We start from the raw sequence: 23,158 nt of genomic DNA, 5'->3' as shown, positions 1-23,158 counted from the left end.
TGTGTGTGTGTGTGTGTGTGTGTGTGTGTGTGTGTGTGTGTGTGTGTGTGTGTGTGTGCAGGACAGTATGCGGGCCTACCATGACGCCCATCCAGAGCTGAACTCAGACGAACACGTGAGGTCCGTCCTCACCAAGGCAGAGAGGCAGCTGAAGGACAAGTTCGACGGCCGGCCGACCAAACCGCCACCGTAAGTCTCAATTAACACCAGAGTAACAAGCAGACACTGAGCAAGCCCTTAACGAGCAGACACTAACGAGCAGACATGCTAATGAACCAGACTCTAACAAGGAAACTCCTAACGAGGGACACTAACCACATCACACTAAACTATCAGACATTAACCAAACAAAAGTTAATTCCAGAAACGGGTTTAGAGCATCAATAATAATAATAATTCATGTAACTTGTAAAGCGCTTTTCAATGACCCAAAGACGCTTTCTAAAGCCCTTTCTCAACATGCTGTGAACTTCTGAAGATATCCAGACATCACTCGGATGGGCTCTATGTATAGATGCTCCCGCGGACTCCCCAAGTACTATGTCCATGTGACTCTCGTTTAGAAGCTATCAGGCTCATGTCCAGAGCATTATTATTATTATTATTTTTTTTGGTCATGTTTATTTCGAATATGTATGTAAACAAAACAGAGACAATATACAGGGCCTTCAAAATTACACGTTAACAAGTCGATTGAAATAGTATCATGAAATAAAGATGAAGGGGTAAGAAACGTAAACATATTCGAAAAGGAGTGAGAAGAAGTATAACTTATTAACTCCCACCCCTTTTCCACAATACTACATTATTATATATATACTTGTATAACATATACATATATACCGGTACATGTATATATACATACATACACACATACACATACATACATAAAACACTAGTCATATATACACTATAGTAATACTTAACAATTATGTATATATATGACAATAATTGTTGTCATATATACACTATCCCATACATAGTATACAATAACATAACTATATAGTTAACCATTTTTAAATGTAGTTATTCATACATACAAACATACAGTCAGACATACATACATACGTACGTACATACATACATACATACTTGCATACATAAAACATGTAATCTACCACCACCACCATGTGAAAATCAGTGCATTCCTCTCCTTGTACCTTGTGAAAATCATATTTTTGTACAATATTTGAAACTTGTTTTTGTTTGGACATTGCTTCAGTTCCTCACTCAAACGGTTCCATAATAAAAAATATGTCTCTCATAAACACTGCGATCCCTGCAGCACACTATGTTATACACCCCCCCCCCCCCAACAATGCCTCTTGTCTGGAAGGGAGCCCAGACCTGATTCTATGGACATAGTCCAGAGTTCATGTCTAGAAGTGGCTTTGGTTAAAGTTAGACTAATAAGCAGCAAAGCGGCTTACAGGTAACCCCTCTGTGTTTTGGCTAGTAGAGGTGGCTAACAGTAACGGCCAAAACACACAGGATGCGGAAGCGCAGCGAAGCGCTGTGGTGGCCAGGTTCCATTCGGCGCCCATGTTAACTGATCTGACCGTCCACACTGCCCGCGGAGCGCGCTCACGCTCTGCTGCGCGCTCACAACGAAATTCCTGAGGGAAAAGTGCCCCACATGTTTTTTGCTCCCTTTTTGACCAGGAATCTAACGACACCATGCGCGAGCCAATCCGAGCACCGGAAAAAAAGAGATGGGGACGTTGCTGTCGTTCTAGTTGGCTAGTAGAGATGGCTATCACCTGTGTTTTAGCTAGTAGAGGTGGCTAACAGCTGTATGTTTTTGGCTTATAGAGATGGCTAACAGCTGTATGTTTTTGGCTTATAGAGGTGGCTAACAGCTGTATGTTTTTGGCTTATAGAGGTGGCTAACAGCTGTATGTTTTTGGCTAGGAACGGCTACTCCCTGTACTGCGCGGAGCTGATGGTGAACATGAAGGATGTGCCCAGCACGGAGCGCATGGTCCTCTGCAGTAAACAGTGGAAGATGATGACACAGAAGGAGAAGGACATGTTCCAGAAACGCTGCGAGCAGGTCGGTGATGTCTCCTTACTGTAAGGCTTACATGCTTCCCACGGTCAAGGAAAAGTCCTGGAATAGAGTACTGCAGGAATGAGTCCAGAAAGACCTGGATGTAAGCACTTCCGGTTCCCTAGTCTAAAGGTCAATGAGATGTTTGTATGGGAATTTTGATTAAATGCCTGAAATAAGGTCTGTGGTTAAGAGATTGATTGATTGATTGATTGTTGGATTGATTGATTGATGGAATTTATTTGACAAATTAAAAAATACAATACACCAACAAGCTGTTTTGGGTCTGTTGCTACGGCCGTAAAGCGTTTTGCTCTGCCTAGCAACAGACCCAAAACAAGAAGGACGACTTTCCCCTCCTGCTGCCCTCCTACTTTCTGCTCTCGCGAACATCTCTCGTTATTCTAACAGTTTGTTTGAAAGTAATTTAGTAATTTAGTGGTTATGGCCGAAGTGGCTGCCGCAAACCGTTTCATTTCACTTCCTGATGACACCGGCCCGCAGACAGACTAATCATCAAGACAACACTGGCCGATTCACTCGGCTTTCAAGCGAGACTACTCTGCGTTGGTCTCGTCTAATATTAGAGGTAAGATGTGAGGCATCGATTAAATTTAGACTGTTTAGTAACAATCAAAAATGCTTTAAAGTACATGGATTAAAAAAGAAAGACAACAATTTAAAAGCATAAAAATCACAAAAGCACTTTTGAATAGGTGGGTTTTGACTAATAGACTTTTGATCTTTTACTTAGACCACTGTACCAAGATACAGGTGTAGTCATGTGACATTGAATTAAAGACGTAGCTAATGTCCTCATGGTCTTCTTAAGTTTATGGAACTGTGTTCAGCAAGATAATCTTCACAAATGAGGACAACTTTTATGACTCTTGAAGCGTTTTCTGAAAATCTTGTTTTTTGTTTTATTGGTTGTTGTTTTTTTGGGGGGGGGACACGGGACAGTAGATAGACAGGAAAGGTGGGGAGAGCGAGGGGATCACATGTGACAAAGGACCATGGGTGGGGTTGGAACCCGGCCCGGGCCTTAGTGGTACGCGCTCTACCAAGTCAGCCCCCAGGATGCCTCATTGTGATTTGAGCACATTTACGCTTCAAGAGTCATAACAGTTTCATAACAGTAACAGTTTCATAAGCTTTTGTTAATGACTAGGGATGCAAGCAAATTCCTGAATCGATCATCGGTAACGTTAACAAGCAAGCAACCGATTAATTGTAATTAAAATGCCAGATATACTAAACCATATCAAATGATTTTTTTTTCTTTTCTTAATCAAACACTTTATTTCCACAGCAGCAACCTATTGCATATTCCCACAGCATTGCATAGACTGTGAAACATATAAAACCGTAGAAGCCTAGATATATTCAACACATTTGTTTCGGCTTTAACCCGTTGATACCTGATGCAGCATTTGTGTGTGTATCCCTTTAAGACCGCGCGGTCTTAAAGGGATACGCACACAAATGAGGGATATACACGCAAATGCTGCATAAGGTATCAATGGGTTAAGCCGCACGCTGCATATAGGCGGCTACAACTCACTTGAAACTGCGTGGCAGCTCTTCCTTTAAACTGTGTGGCAGCTCTTCCTTTAACACGTTCACTGCCAACGACGTATTACTCCGTCAAAAAAAATCCAACGGTTCACTGCCAATGACGTATTACTCCGTCAAAAAAATGATTTTTTTTTTTTTGACCGTGGGATGTGCATCTAACCCTTTTACATCTCTTATATAATTATTGGAACCACCGAACGTTTACAACCCATTCCACCGACCCACTAAGTGGCGACAGTGCTCTCCTGACTAGAGGAAGGCAAGCATTTTCATGAGAATGGCTTCCTCGAAGCCATTCTCATGAAAATGGATTGGCGAAAACGCTTTCGTTTTCGCGCTGATTGCTGGCGGTGCGGGATTGCAAATTTGCATAATAGATTACGGGTGGAACACACTTTGAAACACGCAGCATAAATATGACCAGAATCGCAAAAGCTTCATCAAAGCTCTCAACCAAAACTCCAAGAAGCGAGCGAGTCCATCCAGACTTCCTCAAAGAGCGGCCGCGCAGACAGGCACAGCAGCAGCAGCAGCAGCAGCAGCAGCAGCAACGAGCTTGTGACACGGCCGCTGCAGCCAAGAAGAACGCCCACGGAGGGAGGAGTTGGAAGCAGAGGGGGGTTTCCTGCTGTTATGGAGGAAATTACTGTTCAAAACTATTGTTTAGATGTCTGACGTCTTACTGATGCCAAAAATGAATGGTTAAAGTAACTGTTCTATCGAATTTCACAAAAAGCCGTTTATCTCTGAATAATTTTTCAGACGCTGAAACCATGCTGTATTCAACTGCTAATGCTTACATAACTACTAACTCTACAAACTAACTCTTTTAGACAGAGAAAGCACACATTCTATTAGTTCTTTTGAGATATTGTGTGTTCACAAAATCTTAGCAGAAAATAATCCTCGGGTCTTGAAAGATGAGCCAGAATCCTCAAAAAAACCCTCTGGCAGAACCTACCTACAGTAAAAAAAAAAACGGCTGGCAGTGAATGTGTTAAACTGTGTGGCAGCTCTTCCTTTAAACTGTGTGGCAGCTCTTCCTCACCAACACGGAGCTGATGGTGCGCTGCTGCAGCTGAGATGAGGAGGAGCCAGGTTCAGATGAGGAGGAGCCAGTAGTACAGCATTGTATTATTATATTATTATTAGTAGTATTATTAGTATTATTATTAGTATTATATTAGCAAAAGTTGCCGTTCTCGTCGTTCTTTTTCCTCTCTTTGCAGACCACCAGATGACTGCCTGCTCATAGTGATATTGTGCCGGGCTCATTGAAACATGCTTTGAAATGACACCATTTGACTGACAGCTAGAATATAATATGAGACTAGAGATAGATCTAGAATATAATATGAGACTAGAGATAGATCTAGAATATAATATGAGACTAGAGATAGATCTAGAATGTAATATGAGACTAGAGATAGATCTAGAATGCTATATGAGACTAGAGATAGATCTAGAATGTAATATGAGACTAGAGATAGATCTAGAATGTAATATGAGACTAGAGATAGATCTAGAATGTAATATGAGACTAGAGATAGATCTAGAATGTAATATGAGACTAGAGATAGATCTAGAATGTAATATGAGACTAGAGATAGATCTAGAATATAATATGAGACTAGAGATAGATCTAGAATATAATATGAGACTAGAGATAGATCTAGAATATAATATGAGACTAGAGATAGATCTAGAATGTAATATGAGACTAGAGATAGATCTAGAATATAATATGAGACTAGAGATAGATCTAGAATGTAATATGAGACTAGAGATAGATCTAGAATGTAATATGAGACTAGAGATAGATCTAGAATGTAATATGAGACTAGAGATAGACCTAGAATGTAATATGAGACTAGAGATAGCTCTAGAATGTAATATGAGACTAGAGATAGATCTAGAATGTAATATGAGACTAGAGATAGATCTAGAATGTAATATGAGACTAGAGATAGATCTAGAATGCTATATGAGACTAGAGATAGATCTAGAATGTAATATGAGACTATAGATCATGTAATATGAGACTAGAGATAGATCTAGAATGTAATATGAGACTAGAGATAGCTCTAGAATGTAATATGAGACTAGAGATAGATCTAGAATGTAATATGAGACTAGAGATAGATCTAGAATGTAATATGAGACTAGAGATAGATCGAGTACATTTCACGTGTTCGAGCATATCCTTAATGAGCAAGTCATCAATCTCAGATTAATTGTTTGAATCCCTATAAACCACAGATGTAATTTCAGGCATTTAAAATACAAAAATCCCATTGACTTTGAGATGATTGAACCAGGAAGAGCAGGGACTTTTGGGATGACCTACAAAAATAGGTCATCCCTACATTACTCTATTTCAAAATCTTTTTTTCCAGCCTGGAAAAGTTGTGGAATTAGTGAAATGTTTGAATAAGTAATGGAATTTTGTTATACATGTATGTATTGAAATTTTAGTGCTTCTTGTATTTTATATTAATATTTGTATGGAAAATTCATATCCCCCAGTAGCTTGACAGTGACTCCAAATCAATACCAGACATTATTATTACTCTGGGAAAATAGGACACGCCTCTTTACATTGGATTTGAGTGCTTTTTGTATTTTATGTTAATATTTTGATGGAAAATGCCTGTTTTATTTCAGTAGCTTCCATGTAATGTGATGCAGTGACTCTAAACTTTAGAGTCTAAAGCACTCAAATCCAATATAAAGAGGCGTGTTATGTCCTATTTGTCCAGTGTAGTGTTGTCTGGTGTTGATTCAGAGTCACCTCCTCACATGTTGTCTGGTGTTGATTCAGAGTCACCTCCTCACATGTTGTCTGGTGTTGATTCAGAGTCACCTCCTCACATGTTGTCTGGTGTTGATTCAGAGTCACAGCCTCACATGTTGTCTGGTGTTGATTCAGAGTCACTGCCTCACATGTTGTCTGGTGTTGATTCAGAGTCACAGCCTCACATGTTGTCTGGTGTTGATTCAGAGTCACCTCCTCACATGTTGTCTGGTGTTGATTCAGAGTCACCTCCTCACATGTTGTCTGGTGTTGATTCAGAGTCACAGCCTCACATGTTGTCTGGTGTTGATTCAGAGTCACTGCCTCACATGTTGTCTGGTGTTGATTCAGAGTCACAGCCTCACATGTTGTCTGGTGTTGATTCAGAGTCACCTCCTCACATGTTGTCTGGTGTTGATTCAGAGTCACAGCCTCACATGTTGTCTGGTGTTGATTCAGAGTCACCTCCTCACATGTTGTCTGGTGTTGATTCAGAGTCACTGCCTCACATGTTGTCTGGTGTTGATTCAGAGTCACAGCCTCACATGTTGTCTGGTGTTGATTCAGAGTCACCGCCTCACATGTTGTCTGGTGTTGATTCAGAGTCACCTCCTCACATGTTGTCTGGTGTTGATTCAGAGTCACTGCCTCACATGTTGTCTGGTGTTGATTCAGAGTCACTGCCTCACATGTTGTCTGGTGTTGATTCAGAGTCACCTCCTCACATGTTGTCTGGTGTTGATTCAGAGTCACTGCCTCACATGTTGTCTGGTGTTGATTCAGAGTCACCTCCTCACATGTTGTCTGGTGTTGATTCAGAGTCACCTCCTCACATGTTGTCTGGTGTTGATTCAGAGTCACCTCCTCACATGTTGTCTGGTGTTGATTCAGAGTCACCTCCTCACATGTTGTCTGGTGTTGATTCAGAGTCACAGCCTCACATGTTGTCTGGTGTTGATTCAGAGTCACCTCCTCACATGTTGTCTGGTGTTGATTCAGAGTCACAGCCTCACATGTTGTCTGGTGTTGATTCAGAGTCACTGCCTCACATGTTGTCTGGTGTTGATTCAGAGTCACCTCCTCACATGTTGTCTGGTGTTGATTCAGAGTCACCTCCTCACATGTTGTCTGGTGTTGATTCAGAGTCACCTCCTCACATGTTGTCTGGTGTTGATTCAGAGTCACCTCCTCACATGTTGTCTGGTGTTGATTCAGAGTCACAGCCTCACATGTTGTCTGGTGTTGATTCAGAGTCACAGCCTCACATGTTGTCTGGTGTTGATTCAGAGTCACCTCCTCACATGTTGTCTGGTGTTGATTCAGAGTCACTGCCTCACATGTTGTCTGGTGTTGATTCAGAGTCACTGCCTCACATGTTGTCTGGTGTTGATTCAGAGTCACTGCCTCACATGTTGTCTGGTGTTGATTCAGAGTCACTGCCTCACATGTCTGGTGTTGATTCAGAGTCACTGCCTCACATGTTGTCTGGTGTTGATTCAGAGTCACCTCCTCACATGTTGTCTGGTGTTGATTCAGAGTCACCTCCTCACATGTTGTCTGGTGTTGATTCAGAGTCACAGCCTCACATGTTGTCTGGTGTTGATTCAGAGTCACAGCCTCACATGTTGTCTGGTGTTGATTCAGAGTCACTGCCTCACATGTTGTCTGGTGTTGATTCAGAGTCACCTCCTCACATGTTGTCTGGTGTTGATTCAGAGTCACCTCCTCACATGTTGTCTGGTGTTGATTCAGAGTCACTGCCTCACATGTCTGGTGTTGATTCAGAGTCACTGCCTCACATGTTGTCTGGTGTTGATTCAGAGTCACCTCCTCACATGTTGTCTGGTGTTGATTCAGAGTCACCTCCTCACATGTTGTCTGGTGTTGATTCAGAGTCACAGCCTCACATGTTGTCTGGTGTTGATTCAGAGTCACAGCCTCACATGTTGTCTGGTGTTGATTCAGAGTCACTGCCTCACATGTTGTCTGGTGTTGATTCAGAGTCACCTCCTCACATGTTGTCTGGTGTTGATTCAGAGTCACCTCCTCACATGTTGTCTGGTGTTGATTCAGAGTCACCTCCTCACATGTTGTCTGGTGTTGATTCAGAGTCACAGCCTCACATGTTGTCTGGTGTTGATTCAGAGTCACTGCCTCACATGTTGTCTGGTGTTGATTCAGAGTCACCTCCTCACATGTTGTCTGGTGTTGATTCAGAGTCACCTCCTCACATGTTGTCTGGTGTTGATTCAGAGTCACCTCTCCTCACATGTTGTCTGGTGTTGATTCAGAGTCACCTCCTCACATGTTGTCTGGTGTTGATTCAGAGTCACCTCCTCACATGTTGTCTGGTGTTGATTCAGAGTCACAGCCTCACATGTTGTCTGGTGTTGATTCAGAGTCACCTCCTCACATGTTGTCTGGTGTTGATTCAGAGTCACAGCCTCACATGTTGTCTGGTGTTGATTCAGAGTCACTGCCTCACATGTTGTCTGGTGTTGATTCAGAGTCACCTCCTCACATGTTGTCTGGTGTTGATTCAGAGTCACAGCCTCACATGTTGTCTGGTGTTGATTCAGAGTCACCTCCTCACATGTTGTCTGGTGTTGATTCAGAGTCACCTCCTCACATGTTGTCTGGTGTTGATTCAGAGTCACATTACATGGAAATTCTACTTTGGATACTTGAAAGGTCCTGGAAAATGTTGTCCATGAAAATGCTGCAAAATCTCATTTCACTTCATCTGTCTGTCTGTCTGTGTGTCTGTCTGTCTGTCTGTCTGTGTGTCTGTCTGTGTGTCTGTGTGTCTGTCTGTGTGTCTGTCTGTCCGTCTGTCTGTCTGTGTGTCTGTCTGTCTGTGTGACGTCTTCAGAGAAAGAAGCAGTACGACATCGACCTACAGCGGTTCCTGGAGGTGAGTTTAGGGCTGCACAATATGCAAAAAAAAATCGTATTGTGATTATAATGACTGATATTGCGATTGCGATATGTGATACGGTTTTAGTGGGAATGGTAATTCTTGTATTTCATTTTCACTGAGGAGAGAGAAAAAAGTGATTTTGAACGTGGTCTGTACCAAACAAGCATGTTCCCTTACATCTTGAGGATATGATTTGTAGGCCGGGGCACCACAATCCTTCATTTAATGGCGTGTTGTGAACTTGTGACATATTTAACCTTGATCAAATAATTGGATATTGCACTTGGTCATATTTCAATTTCGTGTGTGGGGTGTGTGGGGTGAGCTGTGCCTTAAAGTGGTGTGTGTGAGAGAGGTCATGGGATGGGAATCAACAGACGGAGACATTAACAGACAAAGAGACATCAAGAGACAAAGAGACCTAGACAAAGAGGCATTAACAGACAGAGGCATTAACAGACAGAGACATTAACAGACCAAAAGACGTGGCTCACCTGGTAGCACGCGTACCACGGTGGCTCGGTCCTTTGCGTGGCCGACCCGGGTTCTAATCTGACCCGCGTCCTTGGCCGCATGTCATCCCCTCTCTCTCCCCACCTCTCCTGTCTGCCTACTGTCCTGTCTAATAAAGGTAAAAATGCCCCCAAAAATAATAATAAAAAAAACAGACCAAGAGACAAAGTTAATTGAGTCAATTCTGTTTTTTTTTCCATAGAGTCTGCCGGAGGAAGAGAGGGATCGCGTCCTGACAGAGGAGAAACTGGGCGGGTCCAGACTGGCAGGGGGCGTGGCCTCCAGCCCCCACAGAGCCAAGTCTCCTGCCAAGGTCTGGTTAGTTTAGTTGAGTTTAGTTTATTTGCACCTTCAAATGAAACAATACATTGAAGATAGTAACTTGAAAGAATAAAGATGTGCAGGAGAGATCAGAAAAACCCAAGGGGGTTTACAAGCGACCCCTCTCCTCAAGAAAAGCAGTGGTGTAATACCTTACTCAACCATACGGTACTTAAGCTAAAAACATATCCATACATACATCTGTACACATAAAAACATGACTGACAGACAGAGTAAACAACAGTCCCCCCACGAAATTGCAATTTTGCAATCTCAATAATTAATGCGAGAGTTTTGATTGAGATTGGTTGAATTTGCATTCATTATTGCGATGCGAAACAAAAATTTCCTGGAGGGAATGAATATTTTGTGAGGCTTGCAATTTTTCAATTCTCTACAAAAACGGCAAAACCGTTTGTTCAACTAGCAATTTTTTGCCAGTTCCCCCAATTTTACAGCCAAAAAAATAAAAATCACATAAAACTTCTCAAATTGCATTGCAATTTTTGAGAAAAGATGCCTGTGTCACTGTCACTACCTACTCAGGAGCCACATTGACCCAAAAAAAAAAAAATCGTTGAAAGAGCCACAATCCCAACAAGTCCTTTTACTCCCCTTATTTATTTATTTTAGATTTGTATTGAATTCATTAATTATTTATTTAATTAAAGTAGTACTTTTTTTTCTAATTTGTACATTTTGTAATTGTATGACAATCAAGTGCCTCTACCCTGCAAAAGAAAAAGGCATCAGAATGTATCAAGTCTGTATCAACACAGCATTTTGGAACCTCATATACTTGGCAACATTTTTAATCATTCAAATTTGGCTGGGTGGTTGATAACACCTTTTTCTGTGGTATGACAAATTCAAAACATTTATTTTTGGGTTCCAGGGACTTTAACAATTATTTTTTTTACACCTAGTTATCATGGCTTCATTAGTTTCTGGTAACGATGTTAACCTTGTTGGGGTCAGGAGCGGTGCAGAGAGGGGGGACCTGAGGTAACGATGTGAACCTTGTTGGGGTCAGGAGCGGTGCAGAGAGGGGGGACCTGAGGTAACGATGTGAACCTTGTTGGGGTCAGGAGCGGTGCAGAGAGGGGGGACCTGGGGCGTGGACACCGCTCAGACGAGACTGCAGGAAGAAGAGCAAGCTCCCGGACACGCCCAAGACAGCAGAGGAGACGTGGCAGCAGAGCGTGAGCGAAGACTACCTCGCCAAATACAGAGTGAGCCTCCGGCCAGCAGAGGGTGCTGCAGCAGTAAATTCAATCATTTAGGACAGGGCCACTTTGGCCTTTGATTAGTACAAATGTATTGGGGCACCATGGCCAAAATGTAGGACACCAAACCAAGGCCAAAACCACCTGTATACTTATTCCTTTTCTGCCTCGTGCTCCTGCATCTCCGCAGCGGGGCTGCTGCGTGTGTAATTACGCAGCATACTGATGCCGCTCTGTTTGAAGTTGAATTTCATTGTACCAGCAGACATTTTCTTTATCAGCTTTTTAAAATTCGTTTCTATTAATCTATATACATTGAATCCGACCAATTTAGTCCGATAATTCATGAGAGAATTGCATCTATTTTTTTGCCTGCATTCGTCATTTTCCCCTTGGCGCACAAGCCACACATAAAGACACATATATGCTTTTAGGCTATTGCTTTAAGGGCTGCGGCCGGGTGCGACAACGAACATGCAGCCGACTCTGCTGAGCTCATGTTATTAGCGTTTAAACGCAAATTAAAACGCCCTGGCCTTTTATCTTTTTTATTTGTTGGAGCGGAGCGGAGAGTGCGAGTGGGTGAAATGTGTATGGAGCGGGGAGCGGTCTGGAGCGGAGCGGCCATGAGCGATGGAGCAGGTGGAAAGGGCCGCTCCATGAGTGAGGAGCGGTAATTATCACCGCTCCACTCCGCTCACTCACATGCTCTGGGATATATGAGTTTATTTGCTGTGTTGCATCATGTCGTTTTAAATAAGCAAACCCAACCAGGAAACTTTCTTTTAAAACCCAATTCATGATTGGGTGTCAAAACCCTCGCAGTAGGTGCTGATTCAGTGCTACTGTGTGTGTGTGTGTTTGTGTGTGTGTGTGGTGTGTATGTGTGTGTTGTAGAGTGACCGGCGTAAGGCCCAGGTGGCAATGGAGGCAGCGTGGAAGTCGATGGAGAAGAAAGAGAAGATGGTCTGGATCAAGAAGGCAGCAGACGACCAGAAGAGATACGAGGTTCAGTACCAGCCTGTGAGCCATTCCCCCTACGACAAGCCACGGCCCCAAACACTGAGCCACACCCCCAAACACTGAGCCACTGAGCCACACCCCCCATAGACTCCTCCCACTGTACCAGCCTCTGGTCAGTGAGCCACACCCCTAAACCCACTCACCTTGACTCCTTCTGATTCGTCTCACTTACCCTGACTCCTTCTACTAACTCCTCCCATTCACCCTGACTCCTCCTACAGACTCCTCCCACTCGCCCTGACTCCTACTGACTTTAGACTCCTCCCACTGTCCCAGTCTGGTTATTAAGCCATGCCCCCACACTGGCCCCTCCCCCCAATGTTCTGTTGCTCCTCTCTTCATATCGCTTCCAACAATGTCACATGTTGTTGAACTGTACATTTCTGCATCATCGTAGATGTTTAAGTGTGTGTGTTCGCGTGTGTGCATGCGTGCGTGTGCGCCTGCGTTGTAACGACTCATCTTACCTGCAGAGGGAGCTGTTGGAGATGCGGTCGCCCCCGGCAACACAGCAGGGCCAGAGGAAACCCAAGTTTGACGGAGAGCCGAGGAAACCTCCAGTGTGAGTCCTCTCTCTGCTCAGTGGAGAATTTAAAATTACATTAAAAAAGACTTTTCAGAAAGATGTCAAATTAAAATTCAATTGTATGTTCATAATAAAACATTGTGTGGATGATTTGGTTTCACAGTTCTGGGTACTGGAGTTGACATTGGCCAGTCCTGGTGCTTGAATTTTGTGAATCCCACTCGGTGAAATCGATGGATCCCACCGGACTTGGGGGCAGAATGAGCTCGCACCGCTCTGCACAGTCTGCACCCCAAAATCATGTATTTTACCAGACAAATCTGAAGAAACCTACCAGTCACGTTTCAATAACAGTCCAGTCAATGTACAAACAATACTGTATCATGTAAATACAGCTCTGTGGAGTGACTGGCTGGCTCACTGCGCAAGCAGATGTCTCCGGACACACTGTAGAGATTAACAAGCCATGTCTTTGCATTCTACATTAAATGAAGACATTACCATTTGTTTTATTTTGTATGTTACATACTTCTGGGAAACACTGTTATTAGTATATTTTTTAAGGTTTTCAAATGTACACATTGCAATATGGAAACTCTTTTATTTATAATTAAATTGAGTATTGGGCCTTTTTAAGAATGTTTATTTGTATTATCCCAATTGTCACGCTCTCATGGATACAAATATAAGGACTGTTTGTGGGAAAATGACCACCGGGACAAACGCCACAAACATCCCTTGGCCGGCTACTTTTCCTATCTGGCTGCTGGCTACTCAGAAGTTTGGGGAACTTCCTGGGTCCTTGATGCACACAAAGAAAAACCTTAGTTGGAAAAACTTGGAAGAAGCCTTGAAAATAGGGATGTGTGTGTCTGGAGATGCAGCCTCTAAGCCCCTCCCACTGGTCTGTTGGTCCAATAGGAGCGGGTATCAGATGTTCTCCCAGGAGCTGCTGACCAACGGCGAGCTGAACCACTTCAGTCTGAAGGAACGCATGGTGGAGATCGGGAAGCGCTGGCACAAGCTGACCCAGATCCAGAAGGACAAGTACAAGAAGCTGGTGGAAGAGCAGCAACAGGAGTACAAGGCTGAGCTGGAGGCCTGGGTTCAGGTAAGGCTAGTCTCACGTAGTCAGACCCACTGTCTGCAAGCTTCCTGCAACGGAGGGTCTGAATCACAAGTCTCTGAATCACACAAGACTTCCTATATATATATATATATATATATATAATAAATATAATAATATATATATAATAATATATGTCCTAATATATGTCTTAATATGTTTTTTTGTTTGTCTTGGGGGGCGGGCGTTAATCACTTTTGAGAGTTGTGCTCCAGACGTAGATATCATCTACGGCTGGCACTAGAAGGCTGAGCTAGAAGCCTGGGTTAAGGTAAGGCTAAGGTAGAAGCCTGGGTTAAGGTAAGGCTGAGCTAGAAGCCTGGGTTAAGGTAAGGCTGAGCTAGAAGCCTGGGTTAAGGTAAGGCTGAGCTAGAAGCCTGGGTTAAGGTAAGGCTGAGCTAGAAGCCTGGGTTAAGGTAAGGCTGAGCTAGAAGCCTGGGTTAAGGTAAGGCTGAGCTAGAAGCCTGGGTTAAGGTAAGGCTGAGCTAGCCTAGCCCTCATGAAAAGGTATCGTAGATAAGACGTAGATATTTATCTATGGCTGCGAGACTACTTTGTGATAGACAATAAAGTTATCTTGTCTCCTCCTCTCCTTCTCCTTCCTCTTTCCTCTCCTTCTCCTGTCCCCTCCTCTCTCCTCGTCATCTCTTCTCCTCTCCTCCCTTCCTATCCACCCCTCTCCTCTCACCTCGCTCATCTCCTCTCCTATCCTCTCCTCTCTCTCCTCCCCTCCCATCTCCCCTCCTCTCCTCTTGCCTCTTTCATCTCCTCTCCTCTCTCTCCTCCCCTCCCATCTCCCCTCCTCTCCTCTTGCCTCTCTCATCTCCTCTCTCTCCTCCCCTCCCATCTCCCCTCCTTTCCTCTTGCCTCGCTCATCTCCTCTCCTCCTCTCCTCTCCTATCCTCTCCTCTCTCTCCTCCCCTCCCATCTCCCCTCCTCTCCTCTTGCCTCTCTTCTCTCCCCTCCTGCAGTCTCTCTCTCCTCAGGACCGGGCGGTGTATAAGGAGTTCTCGTCCTTGGTGAGTAAGCAGTGCTGCCCTCTGCAGCATAAAAACCGAAGTCTAATAGGTTGTTCGATTGCAACATCAGTGCACAGCAAATACACCATTTTGGCCTGAAGACATCTCTCATTGGCTGTCATGGCTCTGTGCTGTTGTCCTATTGGCCAAGGAGGCGTTTTATTCTTCTTTTTCTTTTCCGCAGGCCAAAACGGCAACAGCACTGTTGTCAAAAAGCACCAGAGTTTTTACTCTTGCCTTCAATACTCTTTGCTACTGTAAGGCTCTGAGGCTCTAAAGCTCTGAGGCTCTAAGGCTCTGAGGCTCTGAGGCTCTAAGGCTCTGAGGCTCTTAGGCTCTGAGGCTCTAAAGCTCTGAGGCTCTGAGGCTCTAAGGCTCTAAAGCTCTAAAGCTCTGAGCCTCTAAGGCTCTGAGGCTCTAAAGCTCTGAGGCTCTGAGGCTCTAAGGCTCTGAGGCTCTGAGGCTCTAAAGCTCTGAGGCTCTAAAGCTCTGAGGCTGAGGCTCTGCGGCTCTAAAGCTCTGAGGCTCTAAGGCTCTAAGGCTCTGAGGCTCTAAAGCTCTGAGCCAGAGGCTCAGAGGCTCTAAAGCTCTGAGGCTCTGAGGCTCTAAGGCTCTGAGGCTCTCTGACCTCCTGCACAGTAATTCCACTCATTAATAGGGGTCGACCGATATGGGTTTTTCAATAGCTGATGCCGATATTTAGAGAGTAAGGTGGCCGATGATCGATATATAATGCAGATTATTTTATTATTTTATTTAATTTTTTGCATTCAATAAAATACGATTTAAATATAATAATTTGAGTATTTGGGTAAAAAAAATCAACTAGCCTATAATTCCATTATCCATTCATGCACATTGATAATCTAATATAACAAATACTTCCTATATAAGATGTAAGACCCATCTTAGCCAGTAACATGCTTTAGATTTATTTATTTATTAATGAAATATAAAAATACATTGGGTTATGCAGTAGATTTCAGAAGTGACTGGTAGGCTATTTAAGTGAGAGCATGTATGTCAGAGACCTCATTCAACTGCATTCAAGCTTATTTGTGCTTTAGTTTTCTCTGCATGCCATAACCCTAACCCTGGTCTAACCAGTCTTTTATGTTTTATTGTATCTTCTGAGTCACGGAAATTTTAGGCTGCCTTGCCAGCAGATGGAAACTAGTGGTCCAGGCTAACTCTGGCTCACTTACAGTTTTACTGTTGATTGGTGTGCATTGTCCCTGTGAAATAAACTAATAAATGAAAATGAAATGAAATTGCCCCCGAAGGGGCTTGAATATCTGTCAAATCTGTCATTGGGCCAAATTTCAGGGATTGGCCCAGTGCTATGGATGGTTAGAAAAACAGGAAATTAGGTGTTGGTTATATCGCCAAACTTTGGTAGATTGGTGTAATTCTTTGTTTCTGAGTGGTGGGTGAGTTTTCTAGCCTGGGTGTAAAATGTGGTTACTGTGGGCCTGAGATATACACCGTTTTACTGAAGGAAAAGAATAATAATAATAAAGATACAAACATAGCAAATACAAGATTTGCTGTCATTTGATGGAAGAAATGTGTTTACAAAAGATGATGGTGACTGAGGAAAGGGATAGTTTGGTACTCGCATACAGTCGGTGTACTGGGTAAAGCAGTCTGGACGCTTCGCGCACCGAGATATGAGAACTGCATTCCAGCTGCAGCAGGTACAGAGAGCTGTCTGCTGAGTGTAAAGGCAGGTACACAGAGCTGTCTCATTTATCCAATTTATGCTAATCAGACCCAAACTACATTTGCAGGTGGTTTGAAATGTGATTCTAGAGATGTGTCTTCAGTCCAGGGGGGAAATCAGACAGGCTGCAGATTTATTTATTCCAAAACTTGATAGCAGTGCTACAAAATGATGTTTTTGTTTGGCTTCCTGCAATTGGTTTCTGAATTGAATATTGAGCAGATCTGCTGCTATAGTATTACAACACCCTTTGTGAGAGAACCTGGGCTGAGGCTATTTAAAATGTGATACACATGACACAATTTAAGTTGTTTTACCCATTACATTACATTACGTCATTTGGCAGACGCTTTTATCCAAAGCGACTTACAATAACACATTTTTGTCAGCAATAGAGCAATCAACTATGCAACACAGTCTATGACAACTACAACATCTGAAGGAATAGTGGTAAAGTTAAGTTAGTATTTTTTATTTTATTTTTTTATCCTTAAATCAATCGGAAACCAACCAAGTTTATCAAATCCCGTAGCGCCAATATGATACCTATTGTGGAGATTGCGCACACCTCTGATTTTCTAAACAGCCAGAGCCAATTAGAACTCTCCTATTTCACATACCCCCAGGTTGGTCCCGCCTACATTAGTTAAAGGAACACTCCGCCAATTTTCAACCCGCTTTGTATCGTTACAAAATCAGTAGTATATCAGAAAACTAAACAGTTTTGCAGACATTCATTTAGTTTGAGTATTGAGAGTTGATTTGAGTTCAGTTGTGGACCTTTTGGGAATAGTCGATGACTACTCAAATGCAATAGTCATGAATGCCCTAGTGTGCTGTTCTCTTCTCCCCCCAACCCCCCGACAGAAGCGACGCAGCACGGCTAAGGCCCGCGGCAGCCCGGCGGCTAAGGTCCGCCTCACAGCCACGCCCAAGACCAAGACCCCTCCCAGAGCCAACACGCCCGGGGGGGTCACCGTCAGACAGAGAGCCATGGCTTACAGAGCCAAGGTAACTCACACAGACACACACACAAAGAGTTTAACGGCACATTCACACCATACGCCGAAGCAACGCTCAACTTACGCTGAAGCAACGCTCAACCTACGCTGAATCCACAAGTTTAATTTGGGCATCCTTGTTAACAGGCTAACCCTAACCCGTTCACACCAGCCGTGCACGTGCCTTGCTCAAGGCACGCTCACGCTGCGCTAAAAAACGACATTTCACTCTCTGTGGCCAATCAGTGAAGAGCACGATGATCTGGGGCTGACAGGTACATGTTGCCTAACGTTACCACAAATTAGTGCTTTCATATTTCACTGACACTAACCTAATGCTAACGCTATAGAGCTCAAGAGTCACATGACGTTCCTGGGACGACACGGTTCCGGAAGAGTATTTCCCCATTTATTATTAGCCATAATGTCGTAACCACCCGAGGTACACTTACCACCCGAGGTACACTTACCACGGCTCTTCCAGTGGTGAAACGATGGTATATCTTCTTGTAGAGAATCAAGCCACAAATCTGTATGATGTCATCCTTGTTTATTTTTTATGGCTCCACTGGCGATAGCCAGGCCAGAGGCATTATGGTTTTGGGTTGTCCGTACGCACGTACGTACGTCTGTCCAAAGTTCGTTAACAAGATATCTCAGGAACGTCTTCACGGAATTTTGTCAAATTTGCCTCAAACGTCCACTTTGACTCAAGGATGAAGTGATTAGATTTTGGTAGTCAAAGGTAAAAGTTCAATGTCACTCTGACGTCACAAACTCCATTTTCAAGCTTGTTAACGCGATATTTCAGGAACGCCTTGACGGAATTTCATCACATTTGGCTCAAACATCCACTTGGACTTAAGGATGAACTGATTAGATTTTTGTGGTCAAAGGTCAAAGTTTAAGGTCACTGTGACCTCACAAACTCCATTTTCAACCTCGTTAACGCCATATCTCAGGAACGCCTTGACAGAATTTCGTCACATTTAGCTCAAACGTCCACTTGGACTCAAGGATGAACTGATTAGATTTTGGTGGTCAAAGCTCAAGGCCACCATGACCTCACAAACGCCATTTTCAAGCTTGTGATATCTCAGGAACGCCTTAACAGAATTTCTTCACATTTTGGCTCAAACGTCCACTTGCACTCAAGGATGAACTCATTAGATTTTAGTGGTCAACCAAAGTTGGCAACTGTCTCCCAGATGCAAACGTGCAGCCTTGGAGAAATGATTTCAGTGAGTGTATCAATCCTTTTTGGGTCTGAGTTTTCAATATAGAATTTTGTAAAATGATTTCAGTGAGTCTCCCAGTTCTTTTTGAACAGTTTCATCAATTTTTTCTGAATACCGTGATAATACGATAACCGTGCTAATTTTTGTCACGATAATCGTGATGTGAAATTTTCATACCGTTACATCTCTATTTGCTACGCAGTAGCGGAGGCTAAACAGCTAATTACTGTAATCATGTGTAAAATAGCGTTAATAACGTTAATCACCAAATATCCTCATCCTCCAGGAATCCCAACCTGGACGGGCCAGCGACCGGCCTCATAATTGACATCGTAACCGGCCAATCAGGAATGCCGCTGGCAAAACAGCTGCCTCCGTGGCTCTCCGCCTCAAGCAGTAACGTCAATGTTTGTCGAGTTTAAACAGCCATAAGTGCAGTTATTGCAGAAATAGACTCAATAACAACAATTAAACAAGAACAGAAGTATGCAACAGCGGAGTTTCTTGGCGGAAAAGACGCTTTCGCCATTCTACCAAGTGGATTTGAATTTGACTCGATCCAACGCTGATTGGCTGAAAGACTGGCTACTTCCACCCACTGAAAACACTGGGGGAATAGCAGAGGCTAGACGGATCCTCAGAACCAACCAGACTGAGTTCACAGATCCGGATGGTTTTAACCAGGCTAGTGAACTGTGACGAGCATGATTCAATAAACACACTTCCTGTTCCTGCTAAATGTCTTTCAAGTCCATAACCGGGGATGCACTCGAGCAACTGAGCACAGGAAACTGAATCTAGCAACAGGAAACTAGCAAGCTAACAGTTACTAGCTAGTCACAACTAGCTTGTGGAAAAACGCAATTTTCTCAGCAACCATGCAACAACTTTAAAAACGGATCTCACTTTTTAAAGCTGTGTGTGTGTCTTGCAGAGGGACACATCAGAGTCAGATGAGGAAGATGAGCAGAGCTCGTCAGACTCAGAAGATGAGACGTCGGGAAGCTCTGACAGTGATGAAGATGACGAGGTACACACACACACACACATGTCAGGAAGCTCTGATAGTGATGAAGATGACGAGGTACACACACACACACGTCAGGAAGCTCTGATAGTGATGAAGATGACGAGGTACACACACACACACACACGTCAGGAAGCTCTGACAGTGATGAAGATGACGAGGTGAAGTGCACTCACTTTATGAAGATGTTTCTAAACCTCTGGGGAAATGAATGGGAATGAAATCCCTTAGGTCCCATGCTGAACCTGGAAGAAGGTGTGACTTTAGCACTCTTATCAGGTGTCTGGCACATAGCCAGAATGGCCGCGATCTGTGACTGACTCCTGAGGCCAGGTGTTCCTAACCTCTTATATAACAAAAAGAAAATTGAAAAATTTCGGCGACCGAATAAATCATCTTTATTGGAAGTTGGCAGTGTGTGGGACTCTTTTCCACAATTTTTTAGACTTTGTCCTTGCCCTACGCACCTGTCCGGGAGAGATGTTCATAGTTGTTCAGAGCCAGATTGGTAACACTGTTGTATGCCAATTAACATGCAAATTGACCGTTTAACCGACATGCTTAACCAATCAAAGACGTTCTCTGCAATTAAACGGTTAACGGTTAACCGTCAACATCCCTAATTTCAGGCGACCCCAAGGTTGGGAACCACTGCTTTAGCTGGTAAAGAGCACATCTGTTATGTCCAGAGCTGCAGGTCACTGTTTACATAGTCTCGCTGGCCAGCCTCCTCTTAAAAAAAAAAAAAAAAAAAAAACTCTCGTAACAGACAAGCCCGTCTTTTATTGTCACACGAACACCACAATACATGCATGCGGCCACAACACACTCATGCTGACGGTGGCCGGTGAAAAGTGTCCTCTTCATTTAACCCATCCAGGCATGTCCTTTCCTCCGAGGGGCAGGCCAGGAGCAGTGGTCGCTTTCTCGTACAGCGCCCGGGGACCAACTTCGGATGTTGTCGTCACAGGTCGGATGACGATGACGATCTGATCTTCTGCATGTTTTTAGTGGGGGGGTTATATACGGAGGAACCCCCTGGGGGGAGCACGGGGAGAACATGCAAACTCCACACAGAGAGAAAGGCCCTTTCGACGAGATAACCCACCTGGGCAGTAGGCACTGAAGATATGGGGGGGAACACAACCACAGTGCCCACAGTGTCCCAGGCGAGAATCGAACTCAGGACCTTCTAACTGTGAGGCGACAGCGCTACCGACTGCGCCACCGTACCCCCCCCCCCTCTCCCTTCCGTCCGAGGAGTCTGGCGCCGCAGGTCTCCATAGTGGGATTGCGATGGGCGGCGCTTAGCGGCAGTGCCCTTGGAAAATAGTTTCAAACAATCCAACTTGTCGTTTTCAGCGTGTAGCAACGAGCTAGCGTGTAGGTTTCTGCCATTAGCTTGCTAGCTAGTTAGCGTTGTTGTTTTCCCTGAGGCGGCAGGGGACTATTTACAGCAACACACAGGGAGAAGGGAGCGGAAGCCACTCTGATTGACATGGTCGGAGCCAATGACAGAGCTTCTTAAGCGGGGAGCAGAAATCCGGCAGCGTCTGAAACCGACGCCTCCAATGGGAGAGCAGAGTAGAGCAGGGGAGGGTTTATCCCAGTTATGGAGACCTGCGGCGCCAGACTCCTCGGACGGAAGGGAGAGGAGGCTGGCCAGCGAGACTACGGTTTAGAGGACACATTTTGGAAAGAGCACGTAAAGGGGAAGGAAAGGGAAATAAGAGCTGTCATCATATCGTGCACATTACAGTAAATCAGTTTGTTGCTACAACATAAATTATTTTTCTCTCGATGGCCACTCGTGGGAGCTATAGAGCTGTAAACCTGAATCTGTTTGACTTTTTCTTTGTAAAAACCTTCTGCAGAACAACGAAGACGACGACGAAGATGACGATGAAGATCAGAGCGGAGACAGCAGCTCCTCAGACGAAACCAGCGACTCAGACTCTGACTAGCTACGCCCCCTTCTCAGAGGCCATGCCCCCCAGAGGCCACGCCCCCCCCCCCGCAGAGCAGGCTGTGCAGGCCACGCCTCTTCGCACGCCACTCACTCAGGCGTCAGGCGGAGCAATGGAAGTGGTGACATCAGACTGCTGTCATGTTGGCCCCTCCCACCTCTTTTTAAGAGAGAGCCAAAGTCACGCCCGCTTCCAGGTTAGGCATACAAACCAAGGGATTTCATCTGCCATATATTTTTCCATCTACATTAAATAAAATGCTTATAATAAACATACTTTTACTTGGTCAAACCAAGTGATTCCGCTATATCTAGAATCAGGGGTAACTATATAACATTTCACTCAGATCAAAGCTTAAAAAAACTATTAAAAAGGGGGCGGGTTCCATGTGAAATGTTCTATGGTCTCTCCTGATTCTGAATATAGCTGAGTTGCTTGGTTTGATCAGCATTTTATTAGATGTTTATGGAAAAATAAATGCCATGTGAAATCCCTTGGTTTGCTTGCCTAACCTGGAAGAGGGTGTAACTTTGGCTCACTAGAGAGCCAGAGAGAGGAGGTTTTGTTACTTGTGTGTTGGGGTATGTTCGTTTCATTCTTTTTTTTAACTGAAAGCCTTCCGCTGTGTTTCAAACCATTGGCGGTTTTTGTTTTCTATGGAAATTTAAACCGAAAAGCGAGTTGAGGGTTTTTTGAATTTTTTGACGTGGTGGGGTTTGTACAGAGTTTGGCGGGGAAGGGAGGGGGAGAGCCTAATTGGTTGTCCTTTTGTTGTTGAGGGACACCCGCCACCCGCCCGCCAATCAGCCGCCTGGGCAAATTATTAACAAATAAATAAATAAATGCACTTTTTCTCATTAAAGTCCTGGTCTGGTGTCGTGATGTCATGTGACAACTTTGACACTACACTTTCTTGGGTGCCTAGCAGCACGCCCGCCAAGTTTGAAGTCTATTGGATGAGCGGTTCTATATGACTGCGTGTCCCAATTACACAATATTCAGCACCGAACTCTGTCGGGTTCCCAGCAGCGCACTCCCAAAGTTTGAAGTCTATCTGACGACGGTTCCCGAGATAAACCACTTTTTGTGTTGCCGTTGGGTGGCAT

The 23,158-nt window shown here is 44.0% G+C and overlaps 1 protein-coding gene across 2 annotated transcripts in view; it reads left to right on the top strand.

Annotated features, from left to right (window-relative positions):
* The window catches only part of ubtfl (upstream binding transcription factor, like), a 34,181-nt gene extending 11,300 nt beyond the window's left edge, over positions 1-22,881 (top strand). The window contains exons 9-20 of one of the 2 annotated variants that reach the window (XM_083659225.1): positions 62-189; positions 1,912-2,053; positions 9,295-9,336; positions 10,058-10,168; positions 11,265-11,408; positions 12,300-12,410; positions 12,899-12,987; positions 13,873-14,062; positions 15,049-15,096; positions 17,687-17,830; positions 19,993-20,088; positions 21,960-22,881. In XM_083659225.1, the coding sequence (XP_083515351.1) occupies positions 62-189; positions 1,912-2,053; positions 9,295-9,336; positions 10,058-10,168; positions 11,265-11,408; positions 12,300-12,410; positions 12,899-12,987; positions 13,873-14,062; positions 15,049-15,096; positions 17,687-17,830; positions 19,993-20,088; positions 21,960-22,049 (1,335 nt within the window). In that variant the 3' untranslated portion in view covers positions 22,050-22,881. Of the gene's footprint in view, positions 1-61; positions 190-1,911; positions 2,054-9,294; positions 9,337-10,057; positions 10,169-11,264; positions 11,409-12,299; positions 12,426-12,898; positions 12,988-13,872; positions 14,063-15,048; positions 15,097-17,686; positions 17,831-19,992; positions 20,089-21,959 lie in introns of both variants that reach the window. The other variant, XM_083659224.1, reaches the window with a different exon arrangement.
* The last annotated feature ends 277 nt before the right edge of the window (positions 22,882-23,158 follow it).

Source organism: Poromitra crassiceps, assembly GCF_964638095.1.
Source record: "Poromitra crassiceps genome assembly, chromosome: 23".
Classification (NCBI taxonomy): Eukaryota; Metazoa; Chordata; class Actinopteri; order Beryciformes; family Melamphaidae; genus Poromitra; species Poromitra crassiceps.
This window is presented reverse-complemented; position numbering and strand designations above follow the sequence as displayed.